The sequence below is a fragment of the Amphiura filiformis genome, chromosome 11 (genome assembly GCF_039555335.1).
Source record: "Amphiura filiformis chromosome 11, Afil_fr2py, whole genome shotgun sequence".
Taxonomy (NCBI): Eukaryota; Metazoa; Echinodermata; class Ophiuroidea; order Amphilepidida; family Amphiuridae; genus Amphiura; species Amphiura filiformis.
This window is the reverse complement of record NC_092638.1, coordinates 29,008,374-29,028,525: the sequence shown is the minus strand read 5'-3', so window position 1 is coordinate 29,028,525 and position 20,152 is coordinate 29,008,374. Positions and strand designations below refer to the sequence as shown.

The 20,152-nt window shown below is 35.3% G+C and overlaps 1 protein-coding gene across 1 annotated transcript in view; it reads right to left on the bottom strand.

The window, feature by feature from the left end:
- Positions 1-2,001: 2,001 nt before the first annotated feature.
- Positions 2,002-20,152, bottom strand: part of LOC140164681 (NAD(+) hydrolase SARM1-like) — a 70,572-nt gene continuing 52,421 nt past the window's right edge. The window contains 5 exon segments of the mRNA XM_072188033.1: positions 2,002-2,494; positions 13,195-13,316; positions 15,196-15,385; positions 16,233-16,374; positions 17,459-17,691. Coding sequence (XP_072044134.1) covers positions 2,095-2,494; positions 13,195-13,316; positions 15,196-15,385; positions 16,233-16,374; positions 17,459-17,691 — 1,087 coding nt within the window. The 3' untranslated portion in view covers positions 2,002-2,094.

Genomic DNA, 20,152 nt, shown 5'->3' with positions numbered 1-20,152 from the left:
ATGGGATACCTACTCCCCATTCCAGAAAAATACAGAACTAATTTTTTTGGATTAAAAAAATATTATCAGGTTTTGCCAAATGAAACATAGCTTAATCCTAATCCTTTAGGTAGTCCTAACTGGCAATAAAAGTCAAATTTTATATTTGGTCATTTTTTGGAAATAAGGGCCAAAACATGCATTTTTAGGGTGTTTTTCGACCTTTTTTTGTATTCTGTGACAATCAGGCCCAAAGACTTAAACAAAAACTTATTTCAAGTTATGCATTCTAATATTTGGAAAACACATATTCCAATCTTTTTCATAACCAATTAGCAAAAATAACATATAATATTTAAAATTATGAGCTAATTCTTAGCCTATACTCAAGATTTTGAATGCTTCCACTGGTGCCAATTCTTACAATTTTGTCACATACAATTGTAAGAAAAAATGCAAAATTGCATGTTTTTGGACCATTTTACCTCAAGTTGCAAAAATGTTAAAATTTGACTTTTATTGCCAGTTAGGACTAACTAAGGATTAAGATTTAGCTATGTTTCATTTGGCAAAACAGGATAATACTTTTTTAATTCCAAAAAATTAGTTCTGTATTTTTCTGGAATAGGGAGTAGATTGCCACCTTCATTCATCAACTTTTTGAATTGACGACTGAGAAACTTATATGTTAAAAAAAGTGTCAGACTTTCCTCCAAGAATCTGGAGGACTGGGACTGTGCAGTTGTGTCTTAATTGACCTTTTTCTAGAGCACAATCCTATCATGACGACGCGAAAAGACATGGTGCCAACTGAAGTTGTGCTACGGCGCACAAACGAAGTTGTGCGAGAATATTTTCATGAGTCCAACACGATAAGAGCAGTAAGTTTTTCAGACGTCACTACAAACATAACTTAAATACATACACACTGTTGGTGATAAAGGATTTATGATATTTTGCAGTAGACCTTTGACGAGAGTGTATTTTAAGCATATATCGCATATTTACTACGTTGAAACACACTTGTCTCTGTTTGGCGATCTGCTGATGCCAAGTGGAAATTTATGAATGAACTTTTTGCCGTTGTTAGCTCTGACTTTGCAACATCACGGTAGTACAGGCTCGTCAAAGGTTGACTGCAAAATATTATAGTCTATGGAAATCCTTCATATTATACAAATATTGAATGCTTAAGGGATCTAAAATGAGCGTTTATTGTGTTTCGACAGTATTTTTTGTGGGACATGAGAGCACCTCAGACCTATCGAATTGCATTCTGAATACTGAAGCATGTCTTTCTGATATCAAATAATTTTCATTTTTGAAAATCACAATATAATACAAATTTTATGACAAATTATAAAAATTTGATATTTTTAAATTTTTGATATATAACAGTCCTCGAAGTAAATTATATAAATCTAATGATATATTCTTAAAGTGTATGTAGCAGGGAGGAAAAGCCGATGGTCAATTGAAAATTTTGACCTTTCATATTGAAGATATGGATTTTTTCCCAAAAAGACCTAATTTTTTTTGGTGTTTATGGGAAAAAAAAAATCCATATCTTCAATACGAAAGGTCAAAATTTTCAATTGATCATTGGCTTTTCATCCCACCTACATACACTTTAAGTATAAATCATCAGATTTATAAAGTTTACTTCAAGTACTGTTAAATATCAAAAATATCAATTTTGAATGATTTGCCATAAAATGTGTATCAAATTGCGAATTTCAAAAAATCAAAATTATTTGATATCAGAATGACATTCTTCGTATTCAGACGCAATTCGATATGTCTGATGTGCTCTAATGTCCCACAATAAATACTGTCCAAACGTTCATACCCCAGCCCTTAAGAGCGCTTAGTGAAAATATGAGGTCAATTTTTACTTTTCCATTTCACAAGGCTGAAACCGAGTGAAATGGAACAGTCAAAATTTGACCAATAGATATATTTTTACTATTGCACAAATTAAGGCAGTCAATTTTTGCTTTATATAACGATTTCACTGAGTTTAATCACAGTGCAATGGAACAGTGCAATGGAACAAAATAATGCATGGCTCAAATCGCATGAGAGTTATATATAAATATAAATTATTCCACGTTACTATGAACTATTTTCCTCATTTGTACCATCATAATGACTGCTAACCCCTGGGCTAATCTGAGAGTCACCATGCCTAACAGGCATTGCACCATTGGATCCATTTCCATTGTTACTTTTGCGCTGATCCAATGGCCCATTATTACTTGTCACACTTGGTGCCGCATATATCTCCGGGCTGGTCATCTGTGGATCGAGTATCATCCCGCGACTACCGCGTCTGACCTGCACAAATCCATCGTAACTGATTTGCTGCTCTATACTTCTACTTTTCATTCGCCTACCTTGCAGCACATTTGCTGCATAAATACTGGCAATGTCGTTCTCAGGGTAGTTGCGTTCCATGCCGATCAGAAAACGCTCTAGTTTTTCTATGCAAGCTTCTTGATATTCATGAGACCATCTGTAAAAATAATACACAGAGAAACAGGATATTATTATAGGATAAAGGGTCCAATTTGTTTTCCTAATTCATATAAAAATTGCACTTACAGATCATATTTTAAGTACTATATATTATAGCGCCTTTCACATGTATCAAAGCGCTTTACATTTATTCCGCCGTCGTTAGAATATGTCAGCTGCCATACAATGCCCAAGGCATGCTCATACCTTTAGGCGGCGCTCAATGGACAATATCCCTAACAGCTCCCCATTTCACCCCTGGGTAGAGAGAGGCAAGTGAGTTAAAGTGCCTTGCCCAAGTACACAACACGATGGCACCGCCGGGGCTCGAACTCGCAACCCTCCGATTGCGAGGTAGAGCCCGTACCGCTGCGCCACCGTGCCCTTAAATCGTCTGTCACAACACATAGTGGCATAGAGTCATTTTCCGTTACACACAGTGACATATAAGTTTAGAGCTAGCTATATCGTATAATAGTTATTCCTTTTAACTATTAAAGATACAGTTTAATACTTTGAAACTTAAACTTCAATTTCAAATGGAATTGGGCCACTGAGAGATAACAGTGGAGGAGTATTGATTCTGTTATTAGTAACATAATATCCTCCTCGGACACGTATTTTGTCCTTCATGTAGCCACTACGTGTTGTGATCGACGATATGTAGCATTACATGTTCAGCATGACATGATTAAATCATCAAGTGCACATTAGAGGGGAAAATCAAACAAACATGTTTCTGTGAAAATAAATTGCTATCTACTCATTGTGAAAAAGCACGAAAAAGCTCAACAACGAATGCATGTATATATACCAATAACTTTAAACATATAAACCTCTAACATATGATTACAAAAGAATGATTAAACAAAATTTAAAAGGAACCTTGAAATGCTTCACAAAATACAGAAAGCAGTATAGAAACAAAGTAAAGCTCTCAAACTAGAAAAGGAAAGGTAAAGATCTCACAGATGTCACTGAAAAGAAAAGAAAATAAAGTCTTGAGTTTGGACTTGAAGCCTCTTCGACTTCGGATAATAGCTAGATCGAAGTATCATACTTAATTTACTTGCAGTAAAAAAACCTGAACCAATATTTCCCCTTGTAAATAAAACTACACTAGCATGTTGTATGTCAGAATGTATGTTTGTGTGCTTTTATTACTCCCCATTCCAGAAAAATACAGAACTAATTATTTGGATTAAAAAAATATAATCCCGTTTTGCCAAATGAAACATAGCTCAATCCTAATCCTTTAGTTAGTCCTAACTGGCAATGAAAGTAAAATTTTAATGTTTGGTCAATTTTTGGAAATAAGGGCCAAAAACATGCATTTTCGGGTGTTTTTTGACCTTTTTTGTATTCTGTGACAATCAAGCACCAAGATTTGAACAAAGGCTAATTTCAAGTTATGCATTCTAATTATTATTAAATAACATATAATATTAAAATTATGACCTAACTCTTACCCCAATACTCAAGATTTTGAATGCTTAGACTTGTGCCAAGTCTTACAATTTTGTGACCACAATTGTAAGAAAACATGCAAAATTGCATGTTTTTTGACCATTTTTCCTCAAATTGCAAAAATATTAAAATTTGACTTTAAATGTCAGCTAGGACTAACTACAGGATTAGGATTGAGCTTTGTTTCATTTGGCAGAACTTGATAATACTTTTTTAATCCCAAAAAATTAGTGCTGTATTTTTCTGGACTGGGGAATAGTCAAAACCGTCTGGGTAGGACAAACACCCCCACACACAAAAGCACTGTGTAAATGGATAAGAGAGTGCAGGTGCTACTGCTATAATCTACTCTACAGCTGAATGCACTAACTTTTACATTGTACTATGCACATAACTAAAGATAGGAAAAATAACTTCCCATGCCACCTAAGAGATGCACATTGTAAGGCACTAATGTTGAAAAAGAAGAAAAATCTTAAATCAGGGCGGCAGCAAGTGGAGCGGCAGGATTCAGCCCCCACCCCAATTTTTGAGTAATTTGTTATGTATTGCACCTTGATGACAAGGCACAATATAGATCTTTGTATTTATTTATAATATCAACTTGGACACATTATTTTGGCCACCCCAAGGTTTACATAAACTTATTGCAACAAAAATTAATACAAGTGCAACACCAACAATTGGCTATTCCTGATGAAATCTATACACCTCCTAAGGAAGACATGACCTTAATCTCCCACACAGGGAGTGTGAATTTCAAATGGGTTTACCTGAATGGGTGACACCATTTGAAATCTACACTCCCTGTGTGGAAGATTAATAGCATGTCTTCCATACTATGGGGTGTATGGATTACAACTGGAATGCCCCAATATGCCCTCACATGAGTATTTTGTGATGATTGTTTGTTGTTCAGTTTTGTGTCTTGTTTAACATGTTTAAGTTCAATCTAATGGATTTGGACAGATCTTAAGTTCTGTTGTGCTTTGGGACTCTTCAAAGCAGTGCTGCATGGGATGATGGTTTAAATGTATTTGAGGTGTACAGGATTGGAGTAACTTCAGAAAATGAAGCTGTGCATCACATTAAATATCATAAAAACTTGATAGTTAGCATATGTGCTTACTGTCAAGAGCTTTTAAAACATACAAACATGAAGAGCCCCATACACAAAAGTGTAAAGGGTTTTGAGCAAATCATCGATACACATAGTTATATACGAACAAACCTGCAAATGTGTGTCTCAACCCCATTAGCTCAGTTGGTAAAGCGCCGGACTTTGGTACAATTTCATGTTTTCAAAAGCACATACGCTAAATATCGAGTTTTTAAGGTACATCATCAGCCAACAGGTTTTTGTTCCTCACTGTTCTTATTTGCAAACATTTTTTTCTCTGAAAGCTTCTCGTATATAAGAGCAAAGTTCCTTTGGAATATGTGTCAATCCTTTAGAGAAATAATTGCTCTATTACAGATCTGCTAAATGAGAGACATTTTACGCTTACAAATGCAGAAATTTACCCACTTATTGTACACCAATAACTCAAGTAAAGGAAGAAAAAAAGTAAAAGAAAAGATCAAAGGGATCCCTCCCTAAATCTAACCTCCATAGTCTAAAGACCACATCTAAAGTTAGACCTGGTCTAACTTGTTTTGTGCATATGGACCTACTGTCTGTTCAGTTAGCTTAGATTCTTTTATTTTTAAGATATTTGAAAAAATAAAAAATTGTAGTCAAAGTCACCAAAGGAAAGTGTTAGCACAGCCTTAGACCCAACGTGATTTATACTTTTCAAATCCCAAAGTTCAATTTGAAACCCCATTTCTTTTTTGGAAATATCTTCCACATGGGGAGTATGTTTTTTAAATGTATTTGGTCAGAGTTAATCATTTTGAAACCCATACTCCCCCTGTATTGTGGCTTTACCTTATATCTTCCACAACTGGAGTGAGTACTTCAAATGAAAGTTATTAATTATCTATCCTATTCAATACTTATGCTCCCTCTGTGGAAGACTTAAGCTAAATCTGAATAGCCCATTCAAATGAAATCCATTTGGAACAAAAACCTGTTGGAATACATCCCCTTGACCTCCATACAGAGGCATGTGCAGGTTTGCAGAAGTAAGGGCCCACAGGCCTTGATTCCCCTGACTACTCAAAAAATGTTTGGCTGGCTTTGCTCAACGTAATTGGTAGCCCCATAATTCCCCCCCAACTGGGTGCATTTCCCAAGACAGCCCCCCTTGCACATGCCACTACCTCCATATATCAAAAAGTGATTGGATGCATTTTCTAGAAATAAGGAAATGCTTTGAGCATGTTTTAAACAGATTAATTGAGTAGGGTAAAGTACACTGATCAATATGCCTTTTGTTTGAAGCAAATCGGACATACGGTTTCTATACTACATCAAATTATATTTTCTTTGTATCTTATTGTTTTTATCAATAATCAAAATAGTTAATGAGCTAAAAGGACTGTAAAGGCTCATTAATATGTAATTTTTGCCAATATTTTGCTAAAAATCAATGCATAAATGTTCATGGTACTTTTATTTTGCATACTTTTGCCCTGAAACTTGGTCAAAGTGTTTCTAATATGTTCTAATGTATTATATAGTGAAGCCGCCCCTCATTTGCATATTTGCATAATTAATGAGCTAATTTGCATAAATGCTAATTAATTATGCAAATTAGGGCGGCTAGCTCATTAATTATGCATAGATTATCTGGAAGTCATTAGGAACACTTTGACCAAGTTTGAAACCAATATTCTGTTAAATAAAAATGTTATGAACATTTATGCATTGATTTAGCAAAATATTGGCAAAATTACATATTAATGAGCACTTTCAAGTCATATTAGCTCATTAACTGTATTGATTATTGATAAAAACAATACAATACAAAGACATTTAAAATGTATGTATTATGAAAACCGTATGTCCGATTAGTTTCAAACAAAAGGCATATGGATCAGTGTTCTCTGCCCTACTCAATTAATATGTTTAAAACATAAATAGAGCACTTCCAAAATGGGTCCAGAACCACCTTAAGTAACCATGGTAACAGCAAAAGATGACAACGTAATGAAGAACAATGCATACCACTAAACATGATCCTGATGATCCACCTAGAAAGATCGGCATGCTATATTTGAATTCAAAGTGATTTAATGATCAAAAGTCTTTAACCCCCTGAGCACTACCTGCCGATCTAACATTGCCTCTGATTGGTCAATTACATGATATCTTTACTTTAATCACCAATCAGAATGGAACTTTGCAATAATTCACCCAAGTGTGGTGAAATTATTCTAACAATGTTGCTGATTGGTCCAATTGATAATAAAAACTTCTTTTTGGCCAATCGGCAGGTAGTTCTCATGGGGTTAACATAAACTACATCACACAATACAGATAGTAGCAGCATTATTTCAATGTAAAAATGACATAATAATAAAAATATGTAAGGGTGATTACTAATAACTTTTGATGGGTTTTTACAATTTCCTATTGAAAGTGAACGAATGTTGTCCACCAAACTAAACAAAAACAAAATTTACATTTCAAGCTGATCTAACTACATATGGGACTTCCATAACTAAATCAAAATACTAACTATAATTCTGTTCAACTTCTAGTAGTCAATTACTTTACTATGTCCAAAAAACTGTTTAAAAACTCTGAAATCTAATAACTGTCCAAATTAAACTTAAAAATTGGCTGACATACATTTTGCATAAATTTCAACCAAGCAACTTTTCTTGCAAAAAATTACAAAACATGGAAAGACAATGCACAATAATACAATGCATATATTACCAACATGAGGAAGAACAATTAATTTTTCATTGGCCAGAATAAATATTTCAAATACTGCTAGCACACACAGATCATATGACTGGCTTGATATGTATGATCTATGAACGAATTCAAAATAATTGAAATGTTCAAATTATGTGACTAGAAATCAATTGTGTGAATATGTAGGTTTAATTTAGTAGCACAATTTCTAGTCGTAAAACAATAAAACACCCACAAATATCCATTACAATACTAAATATACTTATAAATGCCATTGTAGCTTTCATTTTCTAATACATTTCTTTCTAAATGTAGAAACTTTATCAAGGTTTTCTTCTTCTTTTTTAAAGTCCAGCAAAGACATCCAAAACTTATACACTGAAAAATTATTTACATGTTTTACAGTTTGCACATGGCCATAAAGGATGTAACACTTTTTGCAACACCATATCAACCTATTGTAGGGTCATTGCTCAGGAGTATAGCTAGAAACCTTCACCCCTGGGGACCTGATTGGCTGAAATAAGGTAAAATTGGCTGATTTTGCATGATTTTACAGAAAACAATGGGACTGAAGCCCACAAAACCACACATGGACATGCTATTTCTTATTAAAGTAGTGTGCAATATTGCAATTAAACTTGAGGCAAACAAATGACTTATGGAATGCTGTGATTTCCGGTCATCACTAACAACTATAACACAATAAGCGTGTATATAATGAAAAAAAAAAAAAAAGAAGCCCAGTGATTTATAGTGTGCTACGCACAGGCACAACGCCTAGATGTTGATCCACAAGCCTCAGCACACTTTACAGCACCTTGCATTACTGTGCTTTCACCTTCACCTGCATTTTAATCATCTCACCTTCATCTGGTCGTTTCTACTGCACTGTAAATGCAGGGTAACAATTTACTACCCACATATAGTCCAGAAAATAGCTTTTTTGACCTTCAAGGTCATATTTTGAATGCTCGCACTGTATCGTAGTAGTCTAACTTCCGGAGTCACCAGCAAAATTGTCACCCGAACTGTTTCTACTCTGAACGTTACAGCGTATTCACCACTATTAACCACCTCAATAGGTGGTTGATGGATTCATCACTCGCATCACCGCGCATTCACCCAATCAATCTGCTTCTGCTGGGGCCGTTACCGCATATTCCTCGCATCACCCCGAATTCTTTCAAATTCTCCTGCAACCATTTGCTCAGAAAAAACACGCTGAATAACATGGACAGTTGGTGGGTGACAAACGATTTGGTCTACATGTATAAGCTACAATTTTAGTATCAAAATATGCATGTCTAAATAATGTGTTGTTCAAGTATTATCCAACAGTGGCTTTTTTCTAAAATAAATGATGAGAGTAGGCCTACACTACTTTGGTCCATCTACTCTAATATTGTGGATTTCATGGGGCTAAGTGAGATCACTATTCTCATTTTTCGCTGCTGCATTCCAAATTAACAACCCCAGGAAAAAACACATATTCAAATTTTCAATTAACAATTATGTACAAATTACATTTTTCTTTAAAAATACTCATGATATGTTAAATGAATACAAGTCAATAACCTCAATAATACACATTTAGACACTTCCGGAGCCATTCCGCCCTCTATTATTGCGGCCATGTTGTGCAGGCGACGTCACTCCTATCTTTGCAGCTAGTTCGTTGTTAGGTTGTGCAGTCTCGATACCACGTAGAAACCTCTCTAGTTTATGAATACAGGCATCTTGGTAATCATGAATCCACCTAGTTAAACATATGGTATGGAAAGGTATAAAGACAGACTGTGTTAGAGTCTAACATTACCATTACAAGGTCACCTAGCACAAGTGCAGTACATGATGCACAAAACTTAAAATCAGCAGTCAGCCCAAACAAGGATGGTATAATCAGCATGCAGGTTAGGAATGACAGCAACAGCAGTTGTCAGCTACAGCAGTAATGATGACAGCAGTATTTACAGCAATAGCTGTTTGCTTATACCTGGTGAGAGGAAAGATATGATTGTGTACCACAAAGGCGACTTTGTCAGCACTGGAAGTGATGAGCTGGGGACATACCGTAAAACTCGATAGTTAGCATATGTGCTTACTATCGAGCACCTTTAAAACATGCAAACATGAAGTGCCCCATCCACAAAAGTGTAAAGGATTTTGAGCAAATCATTGATACACATAGATATATACGGACAAGTAAACCTGCAAATTTGTGACTCAACCCCATTAGCATAGTTGGTAAAGCGCCTGACTTTGGTACAATTTCATGTTTTCAAAAGCGCTCGATAGTAAGCACATATGCTAACTATCAAGTTTTTACGGTACACACACTTAGCAGTAGCAACAACAATAACCATCTTTTGAAAATAGTGCATTAACTGTACACTTTGCCTTGTATACAACGAAAGAGTTATGCTTCTTGTTATCTGACAAGTTTCACTGCTGCTGTGATGAATCAGAAAAAGCAAAGAATAGTTAATAATAGCTAAAGATAATCCATCCAGAAGAAAAAACTGGTTTGAGTTTTTAAATTGTATATATTCTCAGAGAAAAACAAAGTAAAATTCTGGTTTACAAAATAAACAAATTGACAAATTACATACACAAAAATCTGAAAACAAAATGTAAATGAAAATGGTTGAAACACACAAAATGCTGAAAATAAATGAACAAATACATTGAACACTACAGAGGACAAAAATGAGTAAATCATAAGGTTGTGTTGCTTTTGTTTATAAGAAAATATTAAAACCAGTGTGTTAGTGTATGAGTGTTCATATACTTGCAGGATTATGTATGTAATAAACTATGTACACAAATGTAGGTAGATGATATTTTTATATTAATTATAATCTACCGGTGTAAAGTTTTATGACAAGTTTTAATTACAAAATTTTCAAAACAAATTAATGAAAGTTAGTTCTGTTCTACCTATTTTGATATTAATTATATCGAGAGGAATCATTTTTGAATAACAAAATAAATCAAGCAAGTGGATTTTATTAAAAATAAAAAGCTTATTACTAGACATGCTATAAAATTGCGATAAGTGCAACATGCCACTTTGTTAGTGAAGCAAACAAAGACATATTTCATGCAAGCGCAATAGGTACAATAATGGCAACATTTAGTTTCCAATGCCTCTAAAATGCACAATATATAATATTTATTATCATGATTTTTGCTTCATCTTCAAGTTGTGTGAAGCATTTTGGAATCTTTCATCATATATGTATAAGGAGATTGTGCTATTTCAGATGAAATCCTTACACCCCCTATGGAAGACATGACCTTAATCTCCCACACAGGGGGTGTAGATTTCAAATGGAATCACCCATTCAGGTAATCCTATTTGAAATTCACACTCCCAATGTGGGAGAATAAGATCATGTCTTCCATAGGGGGTTTATGGATTTCAACTGGAATAGCTCATTGCATGTAAAGCTGCAGAATCAGAGGAAAGGTATTACAACGTTTTAAGTATAGAATTGAAAGTGTTTTTATATCAGGAAAGATTTTTTCATAATCATATCAGCTGAAGAAAATAGGGCTTGGATAAAGGTGGCCAATGTTGATACATTTTAAAAATATTTGACAATGGGCTATTCCAGTTGAAATCCATATACCCTGTATGGAAGACATGATCTTAGTCTTCCTCACAGGGAGTATGAATTTCAAATGAGGTTACCTGAAAGGTGACTCCATTTGAAACCTACACCCTCTGTGTGGGAGATTAAGGCACTGTCTACCATAGGGGGGTGTATGGATTTCAACTGGAATAGCCTAACGGCTGAAATAATTGAAAATAAATTTTGGTACTTTTTAAATTTCCTTTTCCTTTTTATTCACAATAAACTTTACATTGATTATCTTGATCCCTGGTCTTGATCGAAAAAGAATCTCATATCGTCGTTAGGCAGGAAAAACCTCCTGTGTCATTGGCCCCTGAACATGTTTAAAGCAAAACCCCTTATGTAACTGATTGGAAGTTTTGTTTTAAACATGTTCAGGGGCCACAAACGTATAGGAGGTTTTCCTGCCCAACGACAATATTAAAATCAGGAAGGATCAATCTATTGTACAAAATTGAGCTGACATGTGAAGGTTCATAAATTTCCATTCAATGGGGCCCCCTTCTCAGTACTCCCACCAGATATGTACCAGCATATATCATTACCTGCCTACTACTCACATCAAATTAATGTGTAGTGCTGACATGATTCATAGTCTCATGCAACATGATGCTCATGCATAATGATACACAGTTAGATTCCTCTATAATAGGTTACATGTTAAGGTTATGTCCTCCACAGGGGGTGTATGGATTACTGGGACAGCCCATTTACCGAGGTATACATCCTTTTCAGATTGATAACTACCCATTTACAAAGGGTTACAATCAATCTTACGTTTCAATGGCAATAGAATCAAATTAACTTGATCTTTCGCTTGACCATCAATGCTTGGTCGATTATGAAATTAATGAATTGACTATTGATAATTGTGATGACTATATAAATCTTTGCATGTAATGATATTGACCAATACAACTTAAACAATTAATTGTGATTAATTAATTGATAGTTCATTAAAGAGGTCATCCCACTTTGGATGCAAGTTCCTCAGGGAATTAGTTAAGTCGCAATTCATCCAGGTAAATTCTGTTCTGTCTGTCATCAAATTAATAACAGGTGTAAGCCAGTTTGTCTGTGATGAACTAGCCAAGTGGGAGGGCCCCTTTAAGGGATCGGATAGTACCGTTTGCATAGTATTTTTTGGGTGTCCTGAGAGCATATCAGACACACCAAATTGCACTCAGAATACGAGGCATGTCCTGATGATATCAAATAATTTTTTTTTTTTATTTGCAATATAATACAAATTTTATGGCAAATTATTACAAATTGAAATTTATGACATTTAACAGTCCTTGAAGTAAACTTTATGATATGTACTTATATTGTATGTAGAAGAAAAGCAGACCATCATTGGAAAATTTTGACCTTTCGTATTGAAGAGAAACATTTTTCCCCATTATATATGTATATCAGAAGGACATTCCTCGTATTCAGAATGCAATTTGGTGTGTCTGATGTGCTCTCAGGTCCCACAAAACGTACTGTACGAAGGCGGGCGACCGATCCCTTAATAACAAGCATCACAGCAGCATCAACAGTCGATCCAAAGATCGAACAAATTTGGCTGTTGAGCCTAAAATAGCCAAGGGATGAAATCATAACTCAACCGGCCGGCGGCGGTTGACTGGCGGTTCTGTCCTATTCTGTCCGGTTGCCATTGTGTAGAATAACACTGGTGGAACCGGACGGAACCACCAGTCGAGTTTTGATTTCATCCCTAATATAAGGTTCTAGTCTTTATGTGTAATTCTAACTATCTTTGTACTGACTTACTTGACACCATTAAAGAAGCATAGATTTCTCATATCTTCAGGAAGTTCCTCTGGTTTAGGCCACCTGAAGCCATCTATCACAGGCACTATGTTACACTTGCATTCTATTGCTGCTACTATCTCCTGCACAAAACAGAACAATTTCAAGAACAGTTTTCAGTGAATAAGCTTAATTAACCCCCATGAGAACTACCTGCCGATTGGCCAAAATGAATATTGTGTCCAAATTTGAACCAATCAAGGAGGGTATTAATAAGATCACCTGCAAATGCAAGTTTGACCATAAATAGTTTAAAGCCTAGTCCTAATTGGCAATTGAAATGAGCATTTCAAGTTATCAACCAATCAGAAATGCTGTTAATGACAAGAAGTGCCAGGTGGTTTAATAATGAGAGTGTCATATCTCAACAGGATCCGAAACACCGCCATTCCTAAAACCCTTGGCATGGAGTTAACCATCCTGCACAGAATCTCAACAAAAGACTCCGGTACTTTGGCCATATCCAGAGATTTCCACAATTTTCCCAAATTAGCATTTGAGACTTCCCCCATTCTCTTCTTTGATATTCTTTGATTGGACCTAGAATAACAGCAATCAAACAGCGTGTTAGCACCGATAATGAGGAGTGCAGCGCTGAGTCGAGAACAGGTGCACAGAGCCGACATCAAGGCTGATTTTTGTTCCCCACCTCTCAGCCCACCTTCTCAGCACAGACAGTAGATTGCTTGAGGATAGTGCAAAGCAGGGTTCGATTTGAAAAATTTGCACAGCAAATATTTAGCAAAACATTTAAAAATATCAAGTATATTTATTAAAATCAACACATTGTGACCTGAAGGTCAAATTAATGTACGAAAGGTCAAATTACATGTCAATGGGCGGAAATAACCTCCTATGTGCTTGTGACCCCTGAACATGTGTAAAACAAAACTGCCAACATGTTACATAGGGTTTTTCCTGCCCAACAACGATGTACAGAGTAAAAGCATTCTTTAGGCCATGTTCTTATGATATTAATTAGCATACATTTACATTGTCAAAAATTGCTAAATACAAGCTGACGCTGAATTTTGTGTAGCATGTTGTATAAAATGGGGAGCAGTTTTCTCTGCTACACCAGGTAAATCAAACGCTGGTGTAGAGGCACTGCACTATAGAGTGACAATATCATAAAATATTTTCCTAAACTAAATGACCAAATTAGATACCAGTATGGGCAGTTTTGTAATCAAATTTATACAGTTTTTAAAAATTCTATATGTATTAATTAGCTAAATATCTGACTGTGTATTAGGCCAAAAAAAAAAAAAAAAAAAGGTTTGTCTCAAAGCTCGCGCGCATTTGTAAAATTGTGAGATTTGGAAAAAAAAAGAAATGCAGAATTTTTTTTATTTCAATTTAATTTTTTTTTTAGTTTTTCCGGAAAAATTCGGCAAAAATCTGATTTTTTCTCAAAATACCAGGAAAAAGGCGGGAATAAAAAAATAAAAAAAAATCGCATTTCGCATTTGTTTTCAAACTACTCGTGAGCTTTGAGACAAATCATTATTTTTCTTGGCCTTATTTGTTGCTCAATTTAGACAAATCAGAAATTTAGAAAAATATGCTGAGTGCATAAATATTGCATAATTACACTCGCACAGTTTTGCGCACAATGCACTGTATATTCGTGTCTTGCAGGATTGATTCATTTTCCTTGAAGGTGGGTGCATTGATATTGATCAAATTTTCCAACATTTTTAGTATTTTGTTTGTTATAAAAAACAGCAGAAATTGCACAAATTTTTTGTCATGTATGAAATAGGTTTTATAAACTGCAGATCCCTTGTTGATCGAGAGATTGGACACAATAATGCACTTGCACTGAATGTCACTGTATCCAATGCACTCCCCTGTTAGGGACATTGGGACTCATCAACATCTCTGACAGCGCATGTGCATTCGAGTCCAAATTATCTCTCAACAAATAATACGCATTTTAAACCTATAATTAGCACTCACCCTGTGTACCCAGTCTTTCATTTCTGAGTCTCCTTTACACCTCTCTAAAGCTCCTTCAGACAGAACTATGACAAAGTTATGAGCATTCCTCACACTCGTTAACAGGTTGTTGTCAAATTTACCCGCTTCTAGTTTCTCCACATCGATGAAGACGGTGAAACCTCGTAGCTGAAGGTGGACCTTTAGTAAACTGTAGGCAAGAGTACACACAAGTTAGTATGAATATTCAATGCATTTAACTGAGACATCTTTTAATATAAAGCTCTTTAATCATCATCGTTTTGATATCTGCAATAATATATGCCAATACCACTGAATTCCATCTCAATATTAGGGGTTTTTTTACTTCAGAGACAAAAGGCAGACACCCTCGTAAACACATTTGGAGTTTGAGCTTACTGATACAGGCAGCTGGACAACATTGTATTATTGTAAGACTAAAGGAGTCGAGGAGTCGAACCTGCATTTTTACAGGACGGAGTGCCCATCTCTCTTTCATTAGCAATTAGGGCAGACTCCATCGTGAAATGTTATTGTGGGGGATCACCACACCTCCTCCACAGCGAGTCTGTCATCTTCCCAGCATTTAAGAATGCCGGTACCCATTTATACACCTGGATGGAGATGAGTAATCAAGATAAAGTGCCTTACTCAAGGGTATAAAACGATGGCGTCGCCAGGGCTCGAACTCGCAACCTTCCGATTATGAGTCTGAGCCCGTTCCGCTCGGCTACCATGCTCCCTGCAAGACTAATCTATTTCAATGTTTTTGTATAGGGTGTCTGCCTTTTGTCTCTTTTGTGTACTGGCATGTCAGGTTGGTCACCCATTTGATGGGGGTGTGTGGGTGGGTGTCTGTCTGTCTGTCTGTGTTTCTGTACCCATATCTGCGTATACATACCTGGCTAATAATGATCCAGTAGATCTTCTATAGCGAATGGATACATCTAGTGTTTTATGCACTGGTGCATCAGGTTGGTCACCCACGCTTGGGGGTGTGTGGGTGGGTGTCTCTACCCATATCTGTGTATACATACCTGGCTAATAATGATCCAGTAGATCTTCTATAGCTAATGAATACATCTAGCGTTTTATGCACTGGTGCGTCTGGTGCGTCACCCATGGAAGCCACAGCCTTTCTTGACGGACTGTCAAATACCTTGGGATATGGTTCAATGCCTGCAGGATATTGAAAAGAATCTGCAAATAAGATACTCAATATGATGAAATACATTCCTTATGATCAGTTGAAATCTTTCCCTACCCAATTCCACAAAATTGCATACCCTGTGGATAAATCCCTGCCTGCTCAAACCACCTGTGTAGGGTAGCAATGAACCTTGGGAGGGGAGTATTAAGTACAAATGTCTGTACCAAGATGTACTGCAAAATATAGATTTCATTTTCAGGCCTCTAATAACAATGGCCCCTATCTATGTCTCTGGTATAACAATGGCCCCTCTCTAGGTCTCTGGTATAACAATGGCCCCTATCTATGTCTCTGGTATAATAATGGTCCTCTTTACTGGATCAATGTTAGTATAAAAATGTGTCATTTATGCATATTTTTAAAAACAAATATCACAATCAAATCAAACTGAAGCCCAAATTAAACAAAATAATTGAAATTAAAAAAAAATTGTTTTAAATTTGGCACTATATCTGGGCCTCAGATACAAAATTGGGCCCAATTTTCTTGGAAAATTGGTATAAATATAAGTCCACTATCAAATTCTTGGAAGCACATCTCTACCTAAACAAAACTTGAGTACCTCCCACCAGGAATGAAGCATTCCTGAAACAGTAGCTCAGACTAGCTCCTTTCTTAAAATCAGGAAATTTATCGTGATTGCACTATGAACTATGATTCCTTAGTCAATCTAGTCTTTTTTTATTACTTATATTTTGAGACAATTTCTGTTTAAATACCAAATTATTGGTTTTTATGTCACTGTACATTTTAGTATAATGGTCAGTGATGACAGTGAGATACTCTACATTTAAGTAGACATGGAGAACCTTGTATGTGTCATTGGCCCCTGAACATGTTTAAAAGCAAACTGATGTAACCCCTTGGCAGTTTTTTTAAAAACGTTTAAGGCCCGCAAGTACGCAATAGGTTTTTCCTGCCCAACAACGTTATACAAGCTGTATGAGACCTGAAACTGCTTGCGAGACATCCATTATAATACACCACTTCAGCAATGGCCTCTTCCAGCTAAAAGATACTTCTATTTTCGATAATTTTTCTCTGACCACATACCAATAGGTCTGACAGCCTTTAGAATCTTCATCCGATGTACTCCGTTAGTAATGCCAGCATCTTTACACAAATGGTCATCATTAACAAACGGCAGCAGGTTAAGATCAATGCCACAGTGTATAAGATTATGCATGTATTGGGGGTACTCTGGACCCAGTGTTTTAAGCCAGTCTGCTAATTCCCTGTCTCCGCTCGATGAATTGACTTTAAGACGAGCAAGCTCACGTAAGAATCTGTGAAATAAATAAAGACAGTGTAAGTACTCTGTACCTTGATATGAAAAGTGGTTTGATTAAAAAAAGGAACATGAAGAGATATTTTTACATACAAATTTTTAATTGCTCTCCAAGACCGCTTCAAGAATTGATGAACTTACTTTATGTTCCTCGATTCTTGGAGTGGTCTTTAAGGAGGTGTATTTTCGTAAACAGCTCAAGTAATACCATATGTAAGTGTCCACTTTGTGCTATATTAAAAACACTAATTGTCACCCTGCTATGATAATTGTAGCCCTGGTCATTCTTTGAAATTTTTACAACAAAGTACCAAAAAATAAAAAATGGTTCAAACATGCATTTAAACATATTTATTCACCAATTTTTACTCAAGAACACTTGATAATGAGATCAATTAAAGGGAATAATCAGAAATGATTACGGTGATGATGTAACTGATGCATGTTTGAACCATATTTTGTACTTTGTTCTCAAAATTACAGGGTGATATAATATACATACAGGTTTCATAACTGCATAACTGTGAAACAGAAATAGAAGTCCTATATGTTTGAATACTAAAACATTTTTATCAAATTATTTCAAATTGTCAAGTGTATAATCACGAAGAGTATTCGCTCAGAGGTTTTTGAGATAAAGATCATTAACATTCAGTTTGAAGCCATTCAAAAATCATTATCGATAAAGATTTAACCAGCAGGGCCCTATCATGACAAAAGTCAAAAAGCATATTCATATAGCATCTCTACAATGTATTAAAAATGTTCACTTTTTAAAAACTACATATTGGTTCAGTTTTTCTTCAAATACATCTCTCTTGATGTTTTGAAACCAATATTAAAATTTGACAATTGTTTTTACATTACCACCTACGCATTCATCCCATCCACATGTACAAAACATTGGTATGTATGTACTAATAGCAATACCATATGACTGCCAATGTGAAAATGATATATAGGTCTATATGTAATATTAACAGCTCTAATACACATTAGCCTATTTATATATTTTGTATAAAATGTTGTAGGTCTTAAAATGTTGTAGGTCTAGAACCACTATACCCCAGTAAGGCATGTTTGAACATGGTTTGATGCATTTTTGATATAGGGCCTATTATCTTTTCAATATGGTTATGAATGCTTACAATTTTAAAAAACAAATTGTAAGTTTTTAACAAAATTTGAAACTGCACTAACTAAAGCTCAAAGGGGGTTAATATTACATAAAATGAATAAAACAGCTTATCAGAGAAAGTGCAAGTACTCTGAATGATAATATTGTTTTGATCTCATGCATTTATACAGAGTTAAAATGAAAACACAGGAAATATAGAACCTGATAAAATATAAGGACAATGCCAATATACTTGTGATTGGGATATTACTAGTTTTCAAAGCTGGAACAAGATCTTTTTTTTTAAACCACTAGCAAAGCAGTTTTCCACTGCAAAGACAACTTGACCTGGTCATATTTTGCTGTATTTTATTGATAATTTTGACCAATGTAATTTCAAACTGGGGAACATCTTGTAACATGCAAACAAACCATCCTCCAATAACACCCTCATTAACATTTTTAGCTTAATTTCTGGATGCACCTTACAATAGCCATCGAGTTAGGATTAGGATAGATTTATTTTGAGAGTTAGGTTTTGGACTAGGGTTCAAGTTTGTAGCAGGGCAAAGGTGAACCTAAATTCAGCAATTACGCCAAACTTTTGTACACATGACTGAAAGATCCTGTTTTTGGGTGGGTGCGGCGTGCCGCACCCACCCTGTATTCTCTGACTATTGACCTACTTTTTCACATGCCGCAGTGTTGAGAAAATATTTGTGCCGGTTATATCCCAAACACCCACAGAGGTGATAGTTTACAGCGAGTTTTGTAATTATTACTTGATTTTGATATGTAAGTAATACGATAAAGTCGTCATAGGCAGTAATGTGTTTGTATTAAAAGAAATAACAAAAATAATTATTTAAGTAATAGAAATACTATTTGGAAATTGCAGCAAGATTTGCAGATGTTTTTATTTGAACAGTACCAGTTCACCAGTTTTGCTAGTTTTCCTAATCTTTGGGCTAAATTAATAGCATCGTGAAAACCAAACAGTCAATTAATTTATGTCAACATTTCCTTGTTTGACATCGCATGCAAACATTATCTTATTTACATAATGGTTTTGACCTTGAGTCATGAGTGGTGATTCATTGTTTAGGCCAAGTAAAATAAATAACGTGTATATCGTCCCCGCCCTCTCCGATTTTTGGAGATTTTCAAATATTTTAGTTATTTTTCCTATTTGCTTCCTTACTTTTTATAAAATTGTTGTGATGAAATGACATGTTTAGAAGTTCTTGGTTATCATGTATAAACACATTGCAAACACTTTCTTCAAGCTAGGGGTAGGGCTTTGGGGAAATAACAAAAATATTAGGGGCCTCCCCGATTTTAT